General features: G+C 40.8%; 1 protein-coding gene across 3 annotated transcripts in view; it reads left to right on the top strand.

Annotated features, from left to right (window-relative positions):
• The window catches only part of ncanb (neurocan b), a 175232-nt gene extending 153758 nt beyond the window's left edge, over positions 1-21474 (top strand). For all 3 annotated transcript variants that reach the window (XM_084921781.1, XM_084921783.1, XM_084921782.1), the window contains 4 exons: positions 3779-3861; positions 4073-4217; positions 12352-12534; positions 14852-21474. In XM_084921781.1, coding sequence (XP_084777907.1) covers positions 3779-3861; positions 4073-4217; positions 12352-12534; positions 14852-14988 — 548 coding nt within the window. In that variant the 3' untranslated portion in view covers positions 14989-21474. The remainder of the gene's footprint in view (positions 1-3778; positions 3862-4072; positions 4218-12351; positions 12535-14851) is intronic.
• The last annotated feature ends 2188 nt before the right edge of the window (positions 21475-23662 follow it).

The raw sequence follows: 23662 nt of genomic DNA, 5'->3' as shown, positions 1-23662 counted from the left end.
TGTGTATTGAGGTTGAGCTTTTGTTACCTAGTGGCTACACAAGCCACGAAGTACCAACGGCCAGATTTGGTGTGTGGTAGTAACAGGCAAATCCATCCCATTATCCAGTGCACATGACAGACCCACGTGTGCAGGTGGTCAGCTGAGAAGCTAATGATCATGCTCTATATTTGTAATATGAACAGAGAACCCGAGATGTGTTGCTGTGGTTGTTTTAGTATGTAATTATGGTGTTTGGTGTCCTTTCCTGCTGTCCTGAATTGTTTGCAAATCCTATTTTAAATTAAGCCAAACAGTTGAAGAGCTAAATACAGCTCCTTGGCTCTTCCACTCATGTTCATTGTGGACTTAAATATTTGGCCACAGAGAGCAGTTTAATTAGTGCCAGTCAGCATTACCATGCTAATATCCATTCAGTTTTTCTTTGGTGCTCCATAAAGCTTCATCTCTTTATTCTTAAGTTTTTGCCCTCTGGCAAGCTCCACAGCCACTTGTGTTGTAATAAGACCTGATCAGCAGCAGCAAGCTATTCTGGATCAGCCGTCTGTCCCGAGCAGATGCCAAGAAAGGACAGTACCACCCACCTAGAACTTATCTTTCTCCTATTTGCTCACCATTACCAAAAAGTGCGTTTAATTGCCTCGAAAATGGACGTCTCCACCCCTGCAATAAGAGGATCACAGCCATTAGGAAGATTAATGGGCCTGGTAATGATGTTAATCAGATTCACCATGATTGAAATTCCATTACATACAGTATGTGCAAGCACATGCACATGGTTGGCCTACTGCGCACAGAGACACCCACACACACACAAATGAGATTAACCCAAAACACCATTAGGGAAATATCCTTTCACACAAACAAAAATCTCATCACACGTATACCGCAGACAGAAATAATATATCTCTATTAATGGTCATCATTCATCTGAGGTCAGCCAGCTCCAGGACTGTCAAGCTTGAGTCAAGCTCATGTGTGAAACCTGCACTAAGAAGAATAAGAGTACCCTGAGTTATACTACAAAGCCCTCCACTGTTTTACACCAAGGGCAGGGCTGGACTGGGACAAAAAATTGGCCTGGGCATTTTGACTAGAGACCGGCCCACCAGGTATTATAAGAAAAGCCATAAAGCCTTTGAATGAAAACAAACGCTGTTGTGACAGTGACGTACACTGCCTTGTTGGTATATGTATGATTTCTATAGATTTTACATCAGATACAAACTTTGGTTGTAAGATTCAGATAATTATTTATTAAAAACTAGATATTTTAAATGAGAATAAGAAAGAGAAGTATTTCTTTGTGCCCCCCTTTCCCTGTTAATGCCCTACCTGGCCCCCTGGCAAAACTTTGCTAGACTCGCCCCTGCACAGTTACCAGCTGTCAGCTACATAGAAAAGGATCCTGGTGTTATTTGTCTCTCAGAAACAGTTCATAACTTCCCTTCAACTCATCCATGTCACCTAAAAGGTAAACCTGTTTCTCCATCACCTGCTCAGCTCTGATGATTCAGTAAGGACATCTCCTGGTTTACTCTTCTGTTTCCCTCTCACCACATATCCAAACCGATATCATGACCAGCAGCTTTTACAGCTGTGGCTCCAGCAAACATCAGCTGATACTAGAAATTAATATTAAATAAATTCTAACAGCAGCTGATCAAGCTTAAACGTGCTGCTGTTGTTTAACACGACCTCCGCTGGTTTCCTCTTTCTGGCGCAAAGTGGGCAATAAACAAACAAGAGAGACGGGACTTGTGTCAGAAAAGCCGATCAGCTGATCATTGATCAGTTTCATGATTGAAGTAGCAACAGGAGAGGGGGGGGATGAGAAAAAAGAGGCAGCTGTGCAGCGTAATGATGCAGAATAACTCCAGCTTTGTGTCTTTTTCCATTCTAGCTGAAGTACGAGACAAACTGTGTTCCTTTTCAGCTCAATACAAAACGTGTGATATTTTCTCTGAATATGGACGATTCCGTTTTTAAATGGTGAATGGCCTGTATTTGTATAGCGCTTTACTAGTCCCTAACGACCCCAAAGCGCTTTACACATTCAGTCATCCACCCATTCACACACACGTTCACACACTGGTGATGGCAAGCTACATTGTAGCCACAGCCACCCTGGGGCACACTGACAGAGGCGAGGCTGCCGGACACTGACCACCAGTAGGCAACGGGTGAAGTGTCTTGCCCAAGGACACAACGACCGAGACTGTCCAAGCCGGGGCTCGAACCGGCAACCTTCCGATTACAAGGAAGGGGTTTTTTTTACGGGACGGTTGGCAACTCTACTAACTAACCTTATGAATAAAATAAAGTTCACTATCATTAACATCATAGCACCCACCCAGCTGTATAGAAACTCCGTCATGCTAGCTAGAACGCAGTACGAGTAATTGTGACTGACTATAACAATTTAGCACATCGAAAATAAACTACACCTAAACTCGGTTTATATCTGACCCAGACAGACTGCAGGTCATAACTTCTTACCTGAAGTTCACCTGACACTCGGACCGGCGGCCGCCTCGGGTCTCTCCTCCTCCTGCCTCCCCTTTCCCTCATCCTCCTGCTGGCCTCTGTGGAAGCTCCGCCATAGCCACCACCAAAGAACTGAGTTATTTTTACACATCGACCAGCATCTGGCCAATCCAACAGCTTTCATTGTTTATACCGTTACAACTAAACAAAAACAAAAAAAAACACCCATCGGCCCATAAAAACAAAAAATCACCATCGGCCCACCGGGCAAATGCCCGGTATGCCCGATGGCCAGTCCAGCTCTGACCAAGGGTCTGGACATGCCTATACTACAGCATGATCTCATAGTCATTTAAACTAAGGCCCCGATGAGGCATATTTCTAATGCCTTCAGTTCAGTTTTATTTATATAGCGTCAACTCATGACAGCAGTTGCTCCACTGTCCTTAATAATTTAAGGTAGAAACACAACAAAAATCCACAGCTCAATATTGCAAAAACTTTATATAGCTGTAGTTTTCATCTCTTTTAGCGTGATACCTCTGACCAGTGGTTTTAAAACTCTTTATGCCCAAGGCACAGCAGAGGGAGAGCCGGATTTTTCAAGGAACACCTGTATTTGTATCAGCACAAAATACCCTCTGTGCTATCCACTTGTATTGTCGGACCAAGGCACTTTTGGCTCCCCGTTTGCAACATCTGGACCAAACCTAGCATGTTTTTTTGGGTTGTGTGTTTGTTTTGTTTTTGAAAGAGTGTTGCAACACCAAAAGCATATGGCTTCCCTTCATCGCCTCAGCAGACACTTTCACACTATCCAATGAATAGTCTGCCTCTATATAAGATCCAGCTTATTTGGTACAAACTTTGTCCAGCAGGTAATGTCCTCAGAATGAGGGCAGTGCAGATAAAGTCATATGACGAGTAGTTGGCAATAGTCTCTTCTTTAGGTGCTGGATTTTCAGCACTGGTGATTAGGTGTTTTGTTGCTCCACACAACAAAGCGATCAGTTTCCCACCTGAATCAGGGTTTGTGATGTGTCACAGCCTCATGACAAATGTTTTTAAAAGATTTTTTGGGAGAAATGAGTGCGTATCATGTACTCATACAGTAAACTATAGAACAACAATTCATTCCTTTGTAGTATGTTGTAATAATTATCTATAGATGTCAAGAAATACATTGAATTGCCCCATATATGTCTTTATTGTTTATTTGTAGGTGTGGATACTGTATGTAGTGCTCTACTGTTTTCTGTATTAATTTTTTTGTTTGCAATTTCTTACTCAGGTCTAAGCCATGACAACACCTGGATTGGGCTAAATGATCGGACAGTAGAAGATGATTTTCAGTGGACTGACAAGATGGACCTGGTGAGGATCCAGCTGTTTTTGTTTTGTTTTGTAGTCAGCTGCTGATCCCAGCATACTTAAAGCTCCTGGAGTTGCAGAGTAAATTTTGATGTGCTCATTGTAGCAGCCGTCGTGATTCCCAACAAAATGTTTTCTCCACTGCCTGTAGAAAAAGTAGCACTTTTTGCTCAGGTTTGTTTCTTTAATCTTGCCTGCTTGTGTATGTGTGCAGCAATATGAGAACTGGCGTGAAAACCAGCCAGACAACTTCTTTGCTGGAGGAGAAGACTGCGTGGTGATGATTGCTCATGAGAATGGCAAATGGAATGACGTGCCCTGCAACTACAATCTGCCCTACGTCTGCAAGAAGGGAACAGGTGAGAACAGCACAGGGGGAAGAAGAGGAGAGGAGAGTTTTCTGCAACTGAAACAGTTGATAAAGATGACTGAGAAAAGAGGTGAGGAGGCAGAGAGCAGCAAGATGTAAATTGGAAAAAGAGGAAGAGGTTGCAAAGAGTGAGAAATGTCAGATCTGAAGTGCGAGGCAGCAAGGGATCGGACTGAGGAAGGCAGAGACAGAATGAGGATGTACAGCTCACCGCGCTTTGCTGTCAGCTCTTTAGTTTCAAATCCTGTACAGCCTTTAAAATAGAATCACAAAATAGAAAGGTGATGAAAAGTTCTTGAGACTGTGTTTTTTTATGTAAAGCAGCTCGAAAATGCTGCACACCGTCTCTATCAAAGCACAGAGACTGACAGCGCACGTACCTTCAGGTGATTCTGAATATCCTGACTGTGTCATACTTTACATTACACACATCTGTGTGCGGTGCAAGAGATTAAGACCAAGCCTCTTCAGTCACTCTGCATACCTTAGAGTCACACTGCTTGCGTCTTACAAGCCCTCTCTTTCTGATATCCTGCCATCCTCCAGCATCAACTTTAACAAGTTTTCCACACACGGCTCATGTCCTGACTCGATTTTTTCTTTACCCATGTGCTGTTTTAGTTATCATTGTATACGCTGCTACCTCTTCTTTATGTCTCCTGTTTCAGCTGTCCCATCTAAGTGTAGGCTTCTACGTGTTCCTCTGAGAGCATATTAGAGCTTGTTTTTTCATACAGGTCAAACTTATGATCAAAGGCGGGAGGCTTGACATATAAATAGGTAAGCCAGGCTGGATTAGAGCAATACTGGGGCACAAGAAGACACTGGCGGCTGCATTTGAAAAAAAATTATCCTGGAGGTTTTTGCAAATGATCTGCATTTACCGAACATTTATGTGACTTGAAGATTTAAAATGTAAATAGAGCTCTTTTTCACCTTTTTCACATCGACTATTAAAGTTACATCATGGGTTAAAGATGACTGCAGTACTGAGACAGTAGTGAACACCGAGGTGGTTGTGCAAAATTTTATAAATCATTAAACACTTTAGAGTTAAGAGTTTCTCCTTTCCCTTTCAGATAGTGTTAATAGACTGATAACTTTAGTACTTCTTATATGTTTGCAAATCATCGATATGTTGGCTTGCTCTTTATTTCAGGTGTTAATTGCCTCTCAATCTCAGGCAATGCTTACGCTTTGCCTTAAGAAAGCATAAAGGTGTCTTGTTGATTGTGCTTTTTTTAATCACACTTGATTTACTTCTAAGTTGCACTGTTACAACATTTAAAGCATTCTGATCTTCTCTGTTAGATGCGCGGTTTTTATCATGTCCCTGCGTTTCTTTTGGAGTTTTACACCTGGATTCTCTGGCCAATTTTTTTTCTTTCCCTGCTTGCCTCTGTTAGATCCTGTCACCTGCTCTTCCTACAGGCTGACTTTAAACTGAAAAACCTAACATGAAAACCTCATTGATGGTCATCATATCAAATTAACCTAACCATTTGTGCTTATTTGTACCAGGTATAGAGAATTTAATATTTGTAGCCTTGTGAAGAGTGTCATCATTTATCTTACAAATACTAAATGCAAAACCAGTGTGTGAAAAGTCTTCCTGATTCAACAGCTAGTAGAACCAATTCAATAGCTGGTAAGGACCAGATTGTTCTATTATTTCCTCACAGAATTGAAACTTGTACTTTCTTTTTCTCTTGATTATATGTGTTTTTTGATGGATAGACAGTTCTTTGGTTAATCTGTTCTCCGGTACATGATGTGCTGGTATCTGATTGAAATGTTAAGGAATAAATGAAAAAGTGCAAAAGTGATAATTACAAAGTTGTGGCACTTCAAAAGAAAACATCTTTGTCACATTTAATTGCTTTTGGTTGAAACTTCATGTCTGTGACTGATCCTCATACTCAACAGTCTTTTTCTGTATTGTCCTTTACTCTGAGGCCTATGCAAAGGCTCTCTTACCTCTCTTACCTTAGATTTAGTTTATTTTTGTTCTTGGTTTAACTGCTGGCTTTGCTGTAGTAGAAAAGGGCATTCTGAAAACAACATTTATTTCCGTAAGAGCACTATTACTTCAAAGGTTTTATGTCTCAACCACTGTTTGCCAACCGCCCTTTTTTCTGCTCTGTGATTTCAATTTTGTGCAAATCATCCGTCTCACTGTCCCCCCTGTCATCTTTCCTCCCATCATGGAGTTGAGTATTATAAGTTTGAGTATTCATATATGACCGTGGGAGTCTGCGGTCTTCTCAGGAGTTGTATTGAGTTGTTTTCAAGTCTTTATGTGTGTTTTTGGAAAATAGCATCAGCAGATGTTGGATCAGCCAGTTGATCGTGGAGACACGTACAGAAAACAGGCCGCTGCTATATTGGTGTATCAAAGGAGAGCTGTTTCCCTTGTGAGCAAGGTGTTGCAGCACCTCTGCTGCTCACTGTCACAAGTCCCAGGCATACAGCCCACCTCTGACCTTAATCAGTCACTTACGATCACCAGCATCTTTTCATCTTTTCCCTGCTTCCCTGTCATCCTCTTTTTCACTCACTCAAGTAACCCCCATGTACTGTCTGATCGTATCAGTGGAGTTCTCAGCTCCATGCTGAGACTCATTTCTAATTACCCCAGCTCATGTGATCTGATTGTCTTCTCATCACACGAGCCAATCGGGCATCTTGATCAGCTGCTTGGGGGGTCAGTTAGGGTGGCGTGTTGTACAGATGGTGATGATTTCTTTTATTTAAGCAAAAAGACCTGATGCAGTCATCTCATAAGACAGTACAGTATTAGTACTTTGACTCTACTCATTTTACTGTACTCTATTTTTAAATTTGGGTTGGAATAGTATTTCTCATGTACTAATATTTTTTGCATTTTCATAGAGGAACGTTCAGTTACCTTTTTGTCCTTCAAGGACTACTTTTTACTTTCTTACTTTGGGGCCATTTCAGAGCCTGTACTTTCCCACTTTTACTTGAGTAAAGAAGTTGCTTGAGTATTTTTAACACACTTACCTTACTACTTAGCTACTTAACTAAAGGAAGTCTGTACTTTTGCCACCTCTGTAGAAGGATATATATATTTATATCTATATAGCTCTGGCCTTTTTTTTACTAAAAGTGATGCTCTTTGTAGGATTGATTCAACTTGTTTCAACATTCAGATGTAATATTTGATTGCTGGATCAACGTTATCCAAGTAAGGGATAAGGAAAAAATGGAAAAAAGCAAAACTGATTGAGTTCAACATTTACATTTGGATTACAGTGACAAGAATGTCACACAGTCATCTGCCTCTAAGCTCTTCTAGCAAGGATGAGAAGAAATTTACCTACAACAAGACATGTAAGTATTATAAAATTATTCAGTTTTTTATGGCTTATTACAGAGGGGGGAAATCTAATTTTGCATGACATACAGACACTGTGAGCGTGTTGGGAAATAATAGGTTGATGCCAGTGCCTTCAGCAGTTCATGTGTCCACTGGGGTGTAATATAGCCACTGTGTAATACACACAAACCTGCTATTTCTGAATTCTATTTTGTATTTGCAAGAGAAGCTTTACCAGCTTCCACCTTAGTGTGAGACCTACAAGCCTTTCAAATAATTCAAAGGAACAGATATTTATGAATTTTGCTGTAAAATAGAGCACATATTTCCAGTGTAATAATATTTGTTTCGTTTGTTTGGTCTGATGATGAGTCTAGCCATTCAGAGAGAAAATAGAAGGTAAGAAGAAGATAGCTCTCCTCGCCAACCCTTCCTGACCAAGCACAAACTTCCCCCAAGCTCCCCACATATTCTCCACAGGGACATGCCTGTAGGAACACAGCAGAAGGTCAAGGCCTGCAAGCGGCCCTCCAAGGAAATGCTGTCTGACCAAGCCAGACTGCTTACCAGCTCAAAGCTATAAGCTACTTTTTTCAAATAGTCTCCTTTTAATTTAAATCAAAATGGAGAAAAAAAAAATCCTACTTGCAGTTTTGTGTTATTTGCTTCTTAATATCTGTATGTTTGGGATGCACAGACTCGATTAAAACGCACATTATCTGCAGCTACACAACACTAAGGAACCCTCTGCTTCCTTATTACACTGTTATTCTCTTTTGTGTGCTTTTGCAGCTTTTTTCTATTGCCTGGTGTTTTCTTAAGTTGCAGTGCATTTGACCTCTCAGAGTTGGGTGTGCTCGAAACATCTCACTTAGGAGAAATTAACCTCCTAAGACCCAAACTCTTTCATGGCATGCGGTTTTAATTTCTCTATTCTATTCTATTCTATTTGGGCTGATTGGGACCTGATGAATGTAAAAACTAAGAATTGTCTGATTTTTCTTTCTGAGAAAAATGAGATCCACATATGAGGACATTCGTTTTAAATTTCAATAGAACAGTGGAAATATAATGTCCTCGTAAGTGGATATCAGGCCCTTGTAGAGCAACATTTAGTATTTTGGTCTAGACAACCCAAAATGTGATATCCACATATGTGGACGCCATCCTAGTCAGATGCATCCGAGGTCACTCCCAAAGCTTGTAGCCATAGGTGAGAGGAGGAATCGGCGCATAGATCGACCGGTAAAAAATCATTTACGCTCAGCTTTGTCTTTGCCACAGCAGACAGATACTGCATCCACATTATTGCACACATTGCATCAGTCAGTCTCCAATCTACTTCCCTTACTCATGAAGATCCCAAGATACTTGAATTTTTCATTAGAGGCAACAACTCTTTCCCAACCCAAAACAGTCACCCTTTTCCAACAGAGGCTGACTGCAAAAAGCAAGGAGAAGATGCTACAACCACCAAACCTGACATTCTTCACTCCTTGGCTATGTGTGCCTAGAAATTCTAAACATAATCATTGGCAAAGCGCAGTCCTAGCAAAGTCCAGCCATCACTTACTGCCATTGTGGTTCTACAGGTATTGAATAGCCTGTACCACTGGGCCTAACACTCCCAAAAGCCCCCCCACACAGGACACCCTGAAGGATGCAGTCAAATGCCTTCTCCGAGGCCACAGGTTATAAATCTAAGTGGACTTTGACTGAGATTTGTTACCTGTGGTGTATTTCTGTTTAGTGAACAACAAAACAAAACCATTATCTCAGTTGATCTGAGCAGCTGTCAGTGTTCACACAAACAGACTTTCTTAATAAACAAAACTGAGTTTGAACATAACTCTGTGTGAGACGTACTCCCATAGTGTTGTGCAGAGAATACGCACACACATTTGCACATCTCTCTGATTTGTTTTCACATGATTGCCAGTAGGTGTGCGGATGCTTTGAGGCCATAAAGGAACCAACTAGAGGAACCCAGCAGCTGTCTGCAGCTTTCCGCATGACTCACAGTGACTGCCCCCCTGCAACACAAGAAAAACGGCAAAGAAAATAACTATAGATATTTTCACAACACGCATGCAGATATACTGCATAACTTCTTCTTAACTTCCAGTGTTTACTTAGAACAGGGATCTCAAACCTGTGGCTCTGGACCACATCCGGCTCTTTTAAATAAATAAATATAAATAAATAAATATGAATATGAATAATGGTGAGTTTACACATAGTTTTATTCATGCTGATAAGGGGAAAATAGAGAATGTAACACTTATTGAAAAGATTTGTTTGCTTTGATTGGAAATGCTGTTAAAAACATGATCAACACAGGTCAGAGATCTGTTTATTTGATATATTATAGTTTATTTCTATTTGAACTGTTTTAAAGCTATTAGGCTTCTTTATGTTCTATTTATAATCAAAGTAGCCTCCTCTAAATTAGATATACAAACAGCACTCAAGGAATGCAAAGCGGTCTCTACATAAAAGATTTTTTTTTCCCCTTCATCTCACAGCTGTTCTGTTTTATCTGTAATAAGAATCATTTAAAAAGTAAATAATTTTCATTCTGTTTTATCTATAATTTCTAAAATACAGCAAAAACATGACATTATTTTAATGGAAATGCAAAGTTAAAGAGCCAAAATCACTGCAGCTTTTAATTATTTACACCCATGAGTAATGTTGATAGGCTAATTAATAATTAATAGGCTTCCGCAGTGATATTATTTGGGAGGAAACCTGCATTTGATAGTAAAGGTTACTCATCCTAACCTTGAATTAATGCTACGTAGTTGTATGAGCCGTCAGACCAACCAGTCAGGTGGCAGTTTTTACATTTATCCATATTTGGTGAAGACACTAAGCGAAGTGTATTTTAGATGTTGCAATGACAAACAATGCTTCAAATATGGATTTTACTATGAAGAAGTTTCTAAAATGATTCATTGTCATGCAAGCAACGATGAGTCTTTTACCAATCACACGTCCTAAAAGACTGAACAGGTGCTTTTGGTGTTTTTTATAGTTTTTTTGATGGGCTTTTCTAAGACCCAGCTTCCTTTCACTTGCAGCCCTCTACTCTTCACTATAAAAAAAACACCTTTTCCAGCTCCATTTCCCTTTTCTGAGTTTTTTGACGTTTTATTTTATACCTACTTCAGTGCAATCTCACTTAGCTTGTCTGCACTGTGAGAAATCTTTCAACAGCGTACATAGGTGACAGCTAATGGAAAGCTACCTTTTAGCCTTTCATTTGTGTCAAGACAGTAATAGTCTCAAGTGAGGGGGAAGTGCTTATTGCCCCTTCCATCCACAGTGTATTAAACTGTAAATGTGACGTTAAACCCTTCATCAGAGTTAATGGCATTGCTTTCCCTTATTAAGAATTTAAGAGGTATTAGGACACAGACAAGGGAATTAAGGACTGTAAACATTTTCTGATTGCTGATTAAGTCCTCTCCTGACTGGTTTGTTGCTGAACTGTGCAAATGGCATCCAAGGATGAAGTCAGGGGCCATCAAAGCTGACTTTAAGTTTCCTGTCTGAAAGGACCTCAAGCTGGGTTTCAACTCCGGGACGAAGGCAGGTTGACATAGTGGGGACTGATAGTACCAGTAATATCAGTTGGGGGTTTGAAATGGTGCTGTACTGTAGTTTATATTTAACTTTTTTTCATTAGTTGTCATAGAAATTCTTAAGTTCCCCCAGTGGTAAATGGAAAAGTTTAAAACTACAGCCTGTCTATATTTTATCTAGTTAATTTAATAATTTACATAATGGATCAGATGGAGTTAATGACTAAAACCTAACCATAGTTTTTCCATTATTTTGTTGCGCATTGTATTGAAAGATAGAACTGAAGTCAGCCCCGACCACTGCAGACTGACACCCCGACGGGAGAGCTAAAAAAAAAATGGTGAAGTTGTTTGAGTGCCTCCCTGAGGCTTGTCCATCCTGTCAGTCTCTGACCAGAGTGTCAGTTCTCTGTCTGTCTCAGCTTGAGTAAACAATTGTCTGATTCTGCCTCCTCTCTTTTATGTGTCTAAAATGCTGTGTTACGTTGAATCCCACCTACTCACTCGCTGACAGACTTGGACAGACACCCTGTCCTGCAGATGCTAAATCCACAGATTGAAGCGGTTTTCAAAAAATGTTTTAGCCAAGTCATAGTCCCGCCGTGTGTGGGATGTGTCCTTAAAATCTAAATGTAAACACCATTTGGAACCCTGAAATGTTTAAGTGAAGCACACTAATGGGGTGAATCCAGGTTAAAGTCATTACTGTTTAAAGATGACTTATTATGGTCATTTCCAGCTCCATGTTCTTCATCTCTACTGCTTCACTGTTCCGAATAAACAAATAAAATAAAATGTTTTAATTTCTTTTCCCTCCATTTGAGGCAACTTTCTTTTGATTGAACTTCCTCTTAAAAATAAGGATTGAATCGCAGGTAGGGGGTTTCTGTGATCCCACTCAGAGCTGTGTGCCTAAGAGGAACGTATTAAGGATATCTCTTCTCACTGGTGTCATACAGAGCCAAGGGAATCAAAATAGCCTGAAACCGAACATTCAGAGGACTCTGAAGCCTGAGATTGTTGCTCATAGGGATCACTTGAGCTGATCACGTCAGAGAATAACAAGGAAAACAATGATAAGAACCTTTTAAGAATCTTATTTGATTAATAAATACTAATGACACAGCAAGAATTGTAGGTAATTACAATAAAAATAACTAACCTCATTAATATTCTGTATTTCTCTGTCTCTACAGTGCTTTGCGGGGCCCCTCCAACTGTGGATAATGCCTTCCTGATTGGTCGGAAGCGTACCCACTATGACATCCACTCAGTAGTGCGTTACCAGTGCGCCGATGGCTTCCTGCAGCGGCACGTGCCCACTGCTAAGTGTCGTGCTAACGGCAAGTGGGACCGACCTAAAATCATCTGCATAAAATGTGAGTGTTAACAGAGAGAATATGGCTGCTTGGTAAACAGCAAGACTTACAGAATTTTTTAGGTCATTTTCACATTTCTGTTTTGTTTTTTTTAATCATTATTAATATTTTTAGCATGCACACCAAAAAAGACTGAACCCCAAACATCAACAGCCCCCAGGAGCTGCTGTCACTTTGTGTATTCTCGGGCTTTCCATCCCCGCTCTCATTATTGATAATTGCAGTTTTTAGTCCCTTGGGCTTGCTTAGAAGTCACAGGGTGTCCTTTGAAGTGTTTTGTGCTCGAGGTAGTTTTTCTTCCACTTTTCCTTTGTAGACTTTTTCAAAACTAATTCTAACAGGTTGAAGCTTCATGTAATACAACACACGTGCAAGAAAGAAAGGTTCAGTGATTTACTGAAAGATCTGCAAACAAATACAGGAAACACAGTATATGATACAAAATAGCAGTTATGCAGTTTTAATGTGCTTGAGTCAATATTTGGTGTAACCACCTTTATTCCTCAACACAGCCTGAACTCTATTAGCCAGTTTTCTTGTAATTTCTTTAAATAGCAATAACTCTCCAGGATTCTTGAAGGACGTTTAAAGCTCCTTTTTGGATGTTGGATGCTTTTTTTCCGTCCTCTGTCGAGTTGATCCCACACTGCTTCACTAATAATCTGGGGAGGCCAATTCAAGGCCGATAGGTTTCCATTATATGTTTTTCAGCCCACATATATTTTTACTGCATTGGAAGTGTGTTTGGGAACTCAGGGTACTTTTCCTGTTCATAATTCCATCAATTTTGACAAGATCTCCAACAGTACTGGCTGAAATACCAGTTTGTCGTTTCCTTAAGAAAGACTTCTTGACAGCCACCCTTCACTTGAGACCATTTCTAATGAGGCTTCAGTAAACAGTAGATGAGTCACTTAAAGGGCACGGTGCATTTTTCAGGTCCTGTATCAGGTCTTTGCTGGATTCTTCCTATTTCTTAAGGAACTGGCCTTCATATACTGTTGTTTCACAATTTTTAGACGTGAGAGTTTTTCTTTGTACTCCACTTGTTTAATTTCCTCAACTTTTTAAGAACATACTGACAGCTTTCTAGCTAAAACTCTTTGAAAGTCACGTTGTTGGTCCAACAAAACATGAATTTTTATTTTTGGCATTTTATGTAGATTAAACTAAAGAAGTAGGGACAGGTCACATGCCGCTTGTAACAAAGTGTGTCTGAAATTGTAATTTAAAATTGGATCTTTGTTAAGTTGCATGTTGTGCACCGATTCATCCCTTGAGTTAAGTGTCTTTTTCTGCTTGAATGATGAATAGGTCAGTGTTAAGTGGTTTGATAAACAAAAGCACAGTCCTCTAAAAATGGTCAGGTACAAGACAATACTGAAAATTAAAGAAAATACAGTCAATATCTAAAGAAAACTTTTGGTAGACGTTCATTAAGCGCTGAAAATTACAGCTACAACTTTAAAACGGCTCAACTGGCTCAAAACTTTTCCACAGTACTGTTGTTTTGCACATGTAAAACATCTGTACAAAATAATCCTGCACAGTGATGATATCGCACTTGCTGCCGGGTATTTCTAAAACAGCACAGAAAATCAGTTTCTTTCACTGAATACCTTATCTTCTTTAAAATAAACTTTACTTTTATCAATTTTTAAACTGCTCACACTAACTGCGACAGAATATACCGACTTGATGTCATAACTTTTCACCATAATTTTCTCTTCCTCATAGGCCGGTTGATCTATATGAAATATTCAACAAACTGAGCCTTGTATTTCACTTCGCTTTGCTCACAGTGTGACAGTAATGATAAAATACTGAAATAATGTAACTTCTGTTCAAAGTGATAAAGATTCCTTTGCTTATGACTCTTTATCTTTGGACAGAGTTGTTTTTATGGCCCAGAGTTATGATGTTGTTATCATTCATTGCAGACGACATTTCTTTGTTGCCAAACCCAGAAAGGGACGGAGCAATCTAATTTGGCAGTACACACCAGGAACAAGCTTATACCGAGGCAGTGAGTGGGTGGCTAGCTCATTGTGCCCTTGCTAAAGGCGCCCAGTCTAACCAATGTGAGATAAAACAGATTCCCTCAGTGTGCAGGAAACAGTTAAACCATCTGCACATTTTGACCTTCCTGCTTTTTGATCCGTTCTCTCGCATCTTACCTGGTTTCAAAAACTTCTGATGCTTGCCAGTGATTCATCTCCCGCTTGCATCAGTTTTCTACCCTTCACTTTCATCTCATTACATACTGAATTACTCCTTTAATACTTACTTCTCTCTTCCACTTTGGTTGCTCCTCCAGCCCGGCGAGCTCACCGTTACCGGCGCCACCACCACAAGACCAGGAGAGAGCGCAGAAAGCACAAGAGGCACAGCCACAGAGAGGGAGGCCACCACGGCAGAGAGGGAGGCCAGGGTCACAACCACGCCCGCTTCTGAACCAAAAAAAAACATCATCCCCCCCCCCTTTTTCTCCTCTGCTGCCAGCTGCAGTTTGCCTGTCTCCCTGTCGTCCCCATTTCCCCAAACAGTTCATCACAATAACATCCCAAAACTCTCTGACCAAGCCGCCTCCCTCCGGCCTTGTCCCGCACTGCATTGTCCTGCCCTTAGCTCTCCAAGTCAGCCTGTATCATAGTCAACTGCATCAACAGGACAATAATAAATCCCTTTGTACTCTTTTTACTTTCCTTTCTCGGTCCGACGTTCTGGTCATACCCTTGCTGTCTCTTACCTACCTTCTTTCTTGACCCACTTACTCTCCCCTCAAGCTCAACGATGACCTGAAACATGGGGCTACGCTGACCTGTTTTTAAAAAAAAAATCTTTGAGAGCCACACTGAACATTCTTCAGAGAGAAGTTCCTAAATAGGGATTACATCATTGAATTTGCTGTATCAAAATCAGACGAGTCAAGGAAGACATTGTGTTGTTGACTTGAGCCTTTTGTCTGTTGAACACATAGTTATTTTTTACAAATACTCAGTGTTTATTTCTTGACTCTGCTGCTTTTGGTTCGCTCTTTGTAAGGCATTGTACTTGACTTAAAGCGACGCTGAGTTGTTCCGAAACAGATTTAATTGATTTTCTTTCATTCAGAAGCAGTTGTAATTGAATTATTTTAATTGTTAGCATTGTATCTTCTTGTCAGTGTAAGACCATTACTTTAGATCAGATGCTTGACCCCAGAGGAAAATGGAAATCGCATCCCTTCCCATTGCAGTTTCAGCACATCACATCACACATCAGTCACTTTTCAGAAGTGTTGAACAATATCAAACACCTCCTGCTGCGTCATACATCCACACCTGTCATTGTAGAGGGGGAATCTGAACGTTTGATGTCAGCTTGTCTCAACTCAGCTCAGCAGTCCCGCATTTGCTTTGTCTTTTTTCACAATATGAGCTGCTGTGGGATTGTGTGTTGTGAATTAATCAAGGTGATGCAGCAGGGTGAAGAGCCTCTCACGTATCTGCTTCGCCTTTATTTTGAAGGTTTACTGCTGTTTTTACTGCATTGTGTATTCAACAAAAGTATGGGTACATTCATATTGGGGTGTGTCAGACCAAGGACTGCATTAGCTAGGTGCATAAGTATTATTCAGTCCCTCTCTGAGTGATATTGTCCTATTGTTCAATTTTGCAATTAATTTTATGTAGATGTGCAAATGATTAGCAAACATGGCAGTGAGATCACACTTTTATATATCACAAAAACACAGGACTTTCTTTCATCAGGACAACAGGTCAAGAAAAGTAAAACGCTGATTTGGCCATTAATACATGGGAAAATGTTGCTATAGAAACAAACTTAAATCTTCACTCCCAGGTAGTTTAAAACATATGTTTTAAAACCATCCACTTTTTTAACTGTTTGTCCAGCTTATGCTACAGTCACACTAGGGAAAACAGGGACAACAAAATTATTGGGACAGTTTACAATTAACTTGCAACCTCGCTGCCTTTAAAACGGTTGTTTCGAAGACTGAAATCTGGCCCGTGACCATTTGCACTCAGTTGCCATCTTCAAAGTATCTTTGGTTTGACAAGACAGAGATAAACTTGAAATAAGCTTATCCCAGGTGTTATATGGGTAGAGCCAGGGTACTCCGAGCACATGTCCCATCAAAGGGCTAACACAGAGACACAGACAACCACACCCTCTCACATCCACACCAGTTTGGAAAATCCTCAGAGGCACAGGGAGAACATCCAAACTGCATGTAGACACCCACGCTCACCATGAGGTTCAAATCAAGAGCCATATTGCAGTGAGACAACAGTGTAACCACTGTGCCACAACCTTTTCATGGCAAGTCCATGGGTAACAGTTCGATTTGTTTGTCTCAATTTTTAAACATCCAGCCTTTGTAGGGCATCATTAGCAGTGAGTAGTTAAAAGTTACGTGTCAAGCAAAACAACATGTCTGCCTGCTAGATTTGTATCATTTCATTAGGTTTTTATTATTATTATTATTTTACTGAAAACAGCCATTTGCTGCTTGTGGAAAGAGTGCTGATGAGACTGAACCAAAAAGTAAAGTTAGGGGCTACAAAGATTCAATCTCTCAGATGCTCTGAAAATATTAGTGATTTTTGTCTGTGTTTGTCACTGAAATCATCAATTGATCCGTTGTCATAACACTGACATTCAGAACAAGGTTTAAAGATTAAAGGACTGAAGATGTACATTTTTGTAGTGTAGTCTTCAGCCTTAACCAGCCCTCTGAAGCAGGAAGAATTGAGCAAGTAGTGGGAAACAAGCACTACAACAAGCTGAGATTGTTGCATCATGAATCAGAGCTTTGTGCAGAGTATGTGGATGAATATGATGCAGAGGAGACAGAGACAACAAGCTCTTGCTCGTCTCGTGTCTGTCTATGTGGATGCCGCATGTGTGCGTTATGGCTGAAGACGCTGACAATGGCTGAGGTCCCAGTGGATGACGATATAAAGGATCAGCAGAAATTAAGGCTTGCCATTTCTGGAGTCTCGCAGCTGTTCACACCTGAGCTCGCCCCTGTCGTGTCTCCTCTTTTAAAGAGGGGATTGAGATGGATAGAACAAGCACTTTGCTCCCTTTTTCTTCCCCTTTACTGCCAGGTTAAATTGCTGTTTTTTAAAGCCAGCACTTGGGGTTAGAGCTTCTGGGATTACACCCCAGCACTTTTATCCCTCGTTTCTCTATCTCGTTATACTTTTATCATCACCACCTATACACTTTAGTACCTTTCATCTTTGTCGGGAAGTGGACAATAAGCACACCTAAATTCAGTTTAACTTGTTTTTTAGTGGAGAAAGCGTAGACTCAGGGTTTTCAGGAGCCTCTCGCGCATCTTGTGAAAACACTAAACCAGGATCGGGTTATATAAAGTCACTTGAGGTAAGAAAACCTATCCTGCGCACACAAATCCCCCCCGCCTTTGTTTATCTCCCCTCACCTTGGCAATGACAACGCTCCTCCACATGGAGAAGAATAGTGATCGTAGATCCCTGTATCAGTTTAATTAATCTGCTGCATGCCTAATTAACAAGTTGCATTATCTGCAGAACCCCAGAGCAGCCATGACAAGGGGAGGGTTTTGCTGACGGACAGCGAGTGGAAAGTAAAGAGTGACAGACAGGAAGCCCAAAGAACTGTCATAGCTGTCAAACAGCTGTCACTCGACGATGTCAGACTGACACAAACTTCTTTTTTTCTGTCTTTCCTGTAAAATAGACTGATAAAAGAAAGTGGATGAATAAAAGGGCAGACCGAAGACCTAATTCAAATCAGAGTTGACACACAGGGATGGTTTAATTACAGCTGCGTAAAGGTTGAGCTGTGTGACAGGACTAAATTTTAATGCGATAAAGTGATAAGGAAATGAATACAAGCTAGCTTCTAGTGGTTAATAAGACTAGACATTTAAGACATTTAAGGAGGGTCTGACGACTGTCAATTTTTCATTGCCTCTGCAGAGATTTTTAGGCCTTCCAAACAAGATGCAGAAAATATATTTAAATCTTCTATCCCACATGAGTTGATAGGTTGATATGTGTGGAATTTCTACTGATAATGATCCATTTTTTATTTTAAAAAAGAGAGAAGTCAAAAGTATAATAGACAGCACATAAAAGATCCGTTTGAATTTAACGCAGAGCTTCGCCCTCTGGCCCGAGGGTAATGAACAATTTAGCTTTTGCACATCCGCTGGGACTGAGCTGGTCTTTTAAAGGTGGTTAACCTTTCTCACCGGCAGAGATGAGAAAAAAAATCTTTCAATGAATTCAAACAGCCACACTTTCCCTCTTGAAATTTCAAACAGTGTCTGTCTCTCTTTGCTTTTGACTCCTCCTTTTAATCTCCTCCACTCACACTCCTCTCCTCTTCCCTCGTCGGGCTTTCTAGTCAGAGCCCCAAGGGCAGGCAAACAGAAAGTGACAAACTCTTATAATTGTGAGTGTTAATTATGAAGATGAATGAGTTAACAGCGGTCTCTGCCAGCTGTCTCTTGGCTCAGCACCACGCCTCGGGGGGGAAAGCAGCGGGCAAAACGCTGAACGTCTTTGCAGCCCGAAGGCCTCTTCTCAGGCGTAGCCACCTATCGTAATTGTTACCCACTTACTGAGTTCCGCATGCATGAGATAAGAATTGGATTGATGGGAGTGCAGTGGCATCTTCTTGTGCTTGTAGCTGTGACTGTCTGATTGCCCTCTGTCTGAATGTTGACAGCGGGAGCGCAGCTCGGTTAAATTTGTTGTACATGTTTTTGATGAAGCACGTGCCTAGTTGGAAGAGTGTGTCCGAGGCGGGTGCAGCAGCCTTCATAAACTCCAATGTAATTTCCAGTGTACGTGGAGGGCATGAAATTGCAGATAATAAAACAACGTTACAAGAGAAAATCTTTCTAGGATGACGACTTGAAGGCATAGTTCACCCCATTATCAAATATACATGTTTTTCCACTATCCTTCTCAGATTGCATATGGTCTGACTTACCCAGTTCTGTAGTTATCTGCAATTGAGAGATGGCTGCCTTCTCTCTCTAGAATTAAATGGAACTTGTAATGACAAACTATGCATTTGAAAAATATGGCAGCAATGTATTTTCTTTGCAGAAGTCACCACCTGTTAATTACTTAAAAGAAACACATCCTGTATCAGTTTGTCTGCCAAACTATACCTCTAAATTAAAGGAAGCTGCATTAGTATTCAGCTGAAGGATCATTAATGTTTACATCCTGTCACAGTGTCATGGGCACAACCTCTTGTCACAGATATATGCGTGCTTCCTTTTGCACAGTGATACTGCTGGCAAGGCTATCTTGATTATAGAAAAAATATTTCTGAGGAAAAGACATTGAAGCTTAGTTTTTCAAGGCGCTTCAAGTGCTACAAAACCAACGCCATCGTAGTTCTGTTATAGTCGAGAAAACAAAAACAACTGTTTAAGAGTTTAACATCTGTAAAATTGGGCAACTCATAGTGTAAATGGAAAGTATCAGTCACTTTGCACATACCTCGAGGATTGATCAGTTAAATGCCTAATAGTACTGTGATGCCTGTTAGTGTTATGAATGAATTTTCTGAGGAATGATCAGAGCTATTAATGCAGTAACCATATTGCAGCGATTTTCACTTAAAGTGCTTTGTGCAACAGGCTGCTTTCACCCATTCAAACACACATTTATAAAGTGCTTATTCCATACATAAAGCATTCACACATCTGCACTCACACACTAGCGAGACTACGGCTAGGACACCCTGACCTGCAGACTGGAGCAGCCAGAGGTCAAAGTCAAGTCTACCACCTGTTTGCAATGACAAAGAGCATATGTTTGTGGGGATGAAAGAAACCAAGAACTCTTCTTTCCCACATGTATTGTAACATCTTTCTGTTCTCTGGACCTGATGCATTTGAACAGGACACTCATCAGTCATGACAGCCTGATAAGAGCATTAGAGGCTGTTGTCCTTCCTCAATCACACGCAGACAGACTATTGATTTCGTGATTAGGCTGTCTGTCCTGGGTTCTTATTAAGTCCGTCGATGGCATCGGCGGTACAATTGCATTGACTGACTGCTGAGCGTTTTTTAAATGACAGAAAAACAGACTGGTGTAGCTTATAGCACTCCTATGTGTCCATAAGACACTCCAGGTAGTATCCTGTCCCATATGCATACTACTACTCTCATAACTCCCTATCTCAATCTCATAACTATCTCATGAGGATTTTTTTTAAACTTTCGCCTCCCTCCTGAGGACTGCTGCATCACTTATCTAACATAGTGGAAACCACACTGCTGGTATTTGTATAACATCGCAGCTCTGTCTGATGCTGAGTTGAGACAATTTATCACTGTAAAGAAAATGGTTGGGATGGATGGATGAATGGAGATATGTTACAGTGGGATTATGACAAACGCAAAGCAGGAAGCAGTGAAAATGCTCCCTTTTCTCCTCTGTGATATAAATACTCAAAGTTTTTTGTTAGAACAATCCATTTAAACTCTGGGTGTGTTTGTTGTTTAGCCTCTCTGGGCCATATTCACACAGCCTCTGTGGATGAAAAACCCATCGCCTGCTTTCTGTTCCTCTCGTCAGCTCACACGCTGCTGGTTTATACCGCTGCAACAGAAAAACAAGAGGCGCTCGGTCAACAGGAGAGATGGAAGCAAAGTAATAGTTTGCCAAACTGACAAACATCACTTCTTTGGCTCCGTTCCCTGCACAACACTTCAGTCTGTGTGTGTTCGTGTCGACTGTGAGCACAGACACAATATCGCTGACGCTGGGCTCATCTACAGCTGTGTGAATGTGGTCCACAAGTATTTATCCATATTTATTGATGTATGTTCTTATGAATTCCAGTCCTGTCCCTGTATTATATTCTTTACAAGACAAATGATCATTAAAGGAAACCCTTGTTTGGATCCGTTAACTTCTTGCTCAGAGTGGTTATTTGTGTTTGAATTACTAAAAAACAGTATGCACCTTTTTTTGCATTGAATTAAGCTTTTCTTTATTATTATTATTATTATTAGTATTATTATTATTATTAGCATGTTGTCATTTATGTGCAGTACACTGTTCATCACTGCAAATTACCAGAATCAGAATCTTTCTAAGCCACCTTGGTGTGTTGAAAGAGGATTTAATACAAATTATATTAATCACTTTGTTCGTATAATCATTACTAATCAAAATAAAAAGTAAAACATTAGGTGATAAATAAGATTTTTTTTAAAAACTGTAAATTCATTTTTAAAAACTAACAAATATTAAAGGAAAAAGGCTTTGAAGGCAGATCTGGCAGATGAGCCTAAAACATATATATGTTTATTAAAAAATAGTTTGTCGTTTGGTGAATGAAGCAGCCATAAACTGGCTGGTTTATATTGGAAAAAGGGGAGAGAGCTAAATGGCTATAGAGGAAGAGACTATATATAAATATAAAAAGCCAGCATCTTATTTTGGAGGGCTTCTTTTTATCTATGATGACACATATACCTACCAGTTGAAAAAGCTTGTAGTTCGGGCTAGATCAGGTGACCCGGATTCATCCCTTGGCGATGATCCTGCGAGCAACAGGCTCAGACTGCTGCAGAACTTCAGGTGATATACCGCAATACGACAAGCATGTCTTGTCCACTCACCTCTTTTGACTGTCCAGGTGTTCGCATACCACTGCAGCGTGTCAAATTTAGTCTTTTCTCTCCAGTTGTTTGTGCTTTTCTCCTGTCTCTCAGTGCTTTCCTTTTTCTTTTCTCTTCTCTCTCCCTTCACCGTCCAACCAGTCGCAGCAGATGGCGCTCATCCCTGAACGTGGTTCTGATGGAGACGTCTTCCTGTTGAAAGGGAGTTTTTCCTTCCCACTGTCGCATTCATGTGCAGTCATGTGCAAAAGTCTTGAGTAACCCTTTATTTCTTTGTTATTTTGCTAGGAAAATAAGAAATACGTGAAGTTATTGAAATATCTGCTAAATGGAAATGCAGTTTATATAAGACAGAGTTTGTGAAGTTCTGAGGAGCTCAACAGAACTCCTCTTTTAATGTTCACTGCCTTTTGTTACATCCTCTCTCAACATGATCTCAAACTGCTTTACTGGGGAGGCCAATCCATGACTGATAATATTCAACAGGTTTTTTTTTTATATATCCATGCATACTTACAGTAGGGATGGGTAAACGGTAGTAACCAGACCGAAAAGCAGTGCACATTTCGGTGCTTTATTTTTTCCTGAGATGTCATACACTTTGGATTCTAGCCAATCATTTTACCTTTGCAAGCGTAGTAGGCGGGCCCAGGTATGTAGGTTCTTTTAGGGGCGATCGTGGCTCAAGAGTTGGGAGTTTGCCTTGTAATCGGAAGGTTGCCGGTTCGAGCCCCGGCTCGGACAGTCTCGGTCGTTGTGTCCTTGGGCAAGACACTTCACCCGTTGCCTACTGGTGGTGGTCAGAGGGCCCGGTGGCGCCAGTGTCCGGCAGCCTCGCCTCTGTCAGTGCGCCCCAGGGTGGCTGTAGCTACAATGTAGCTTACCATCACCAGTGTGTGAATGGGTGGATGACTGGATGTGTAAAGCGCTTTGGGGTCCTTAGGGACTAGTAAAGCGCTATACAAATACAGGCCATTTACCATTTTTAGAGCAGAGCGACAGCTAAAAAATGCCCAAGGCGAAGCGGTCAGAAGTCTGGCTGTACTTCACAGCAAAAGATGCAAACTCAGCAGCCTGCAACAAGTGCTTTAAGGTGATACTGTGCAAAGGAGGTAACACCTCGAATCTGATGAAACACTTGGCGACGCATAGCGTTTTTTTAAAAGCCGAGAAATGCACCGTATTTGATAGCTTGCTGCGAGACCTCACACCGGGCACATCTACTGCGGGTGTGGTGCCAGTTATAGCAACATCCCCCAAGAACCCGAAGAGGAGAGTCGTGGCCCCTAGCCCTGCCAGTGTAGCAGAAATGATGACGGATGATGATGGCAGCAGCAACCGTTCTTCTCTGCGTGAGTAGCTTAATGTTGTTCGTGTGTAATTTGCACGATCTGGTATCGTCGTGTTGGTGTTGTTCCCAGATCATCATACTAAATGTTGTTCCAGGATCAACATTGCAAGTGACCAATCAGA

Source organism: Perissodus microlepis, chromosome 23 (genome assembly GCF_051167445.1).
Source record: "Perissodus microlepis isolate ML-2025 ecotype Zambia chromosome 23, ASM5116744v1, whole genome shotgun sequence".
Lineage (NCBI taxonomy): Eukaryota > Metazoa > Chordata > Actinopteri > Cichliformes > Cichlidae > Perissodus > Perissodus microlepis.
The sequence above is the reverse complement of the archived record's forward strand: the minus strand, read 5'-3'. Positions and strand labels throughout refer to the sequence as shown.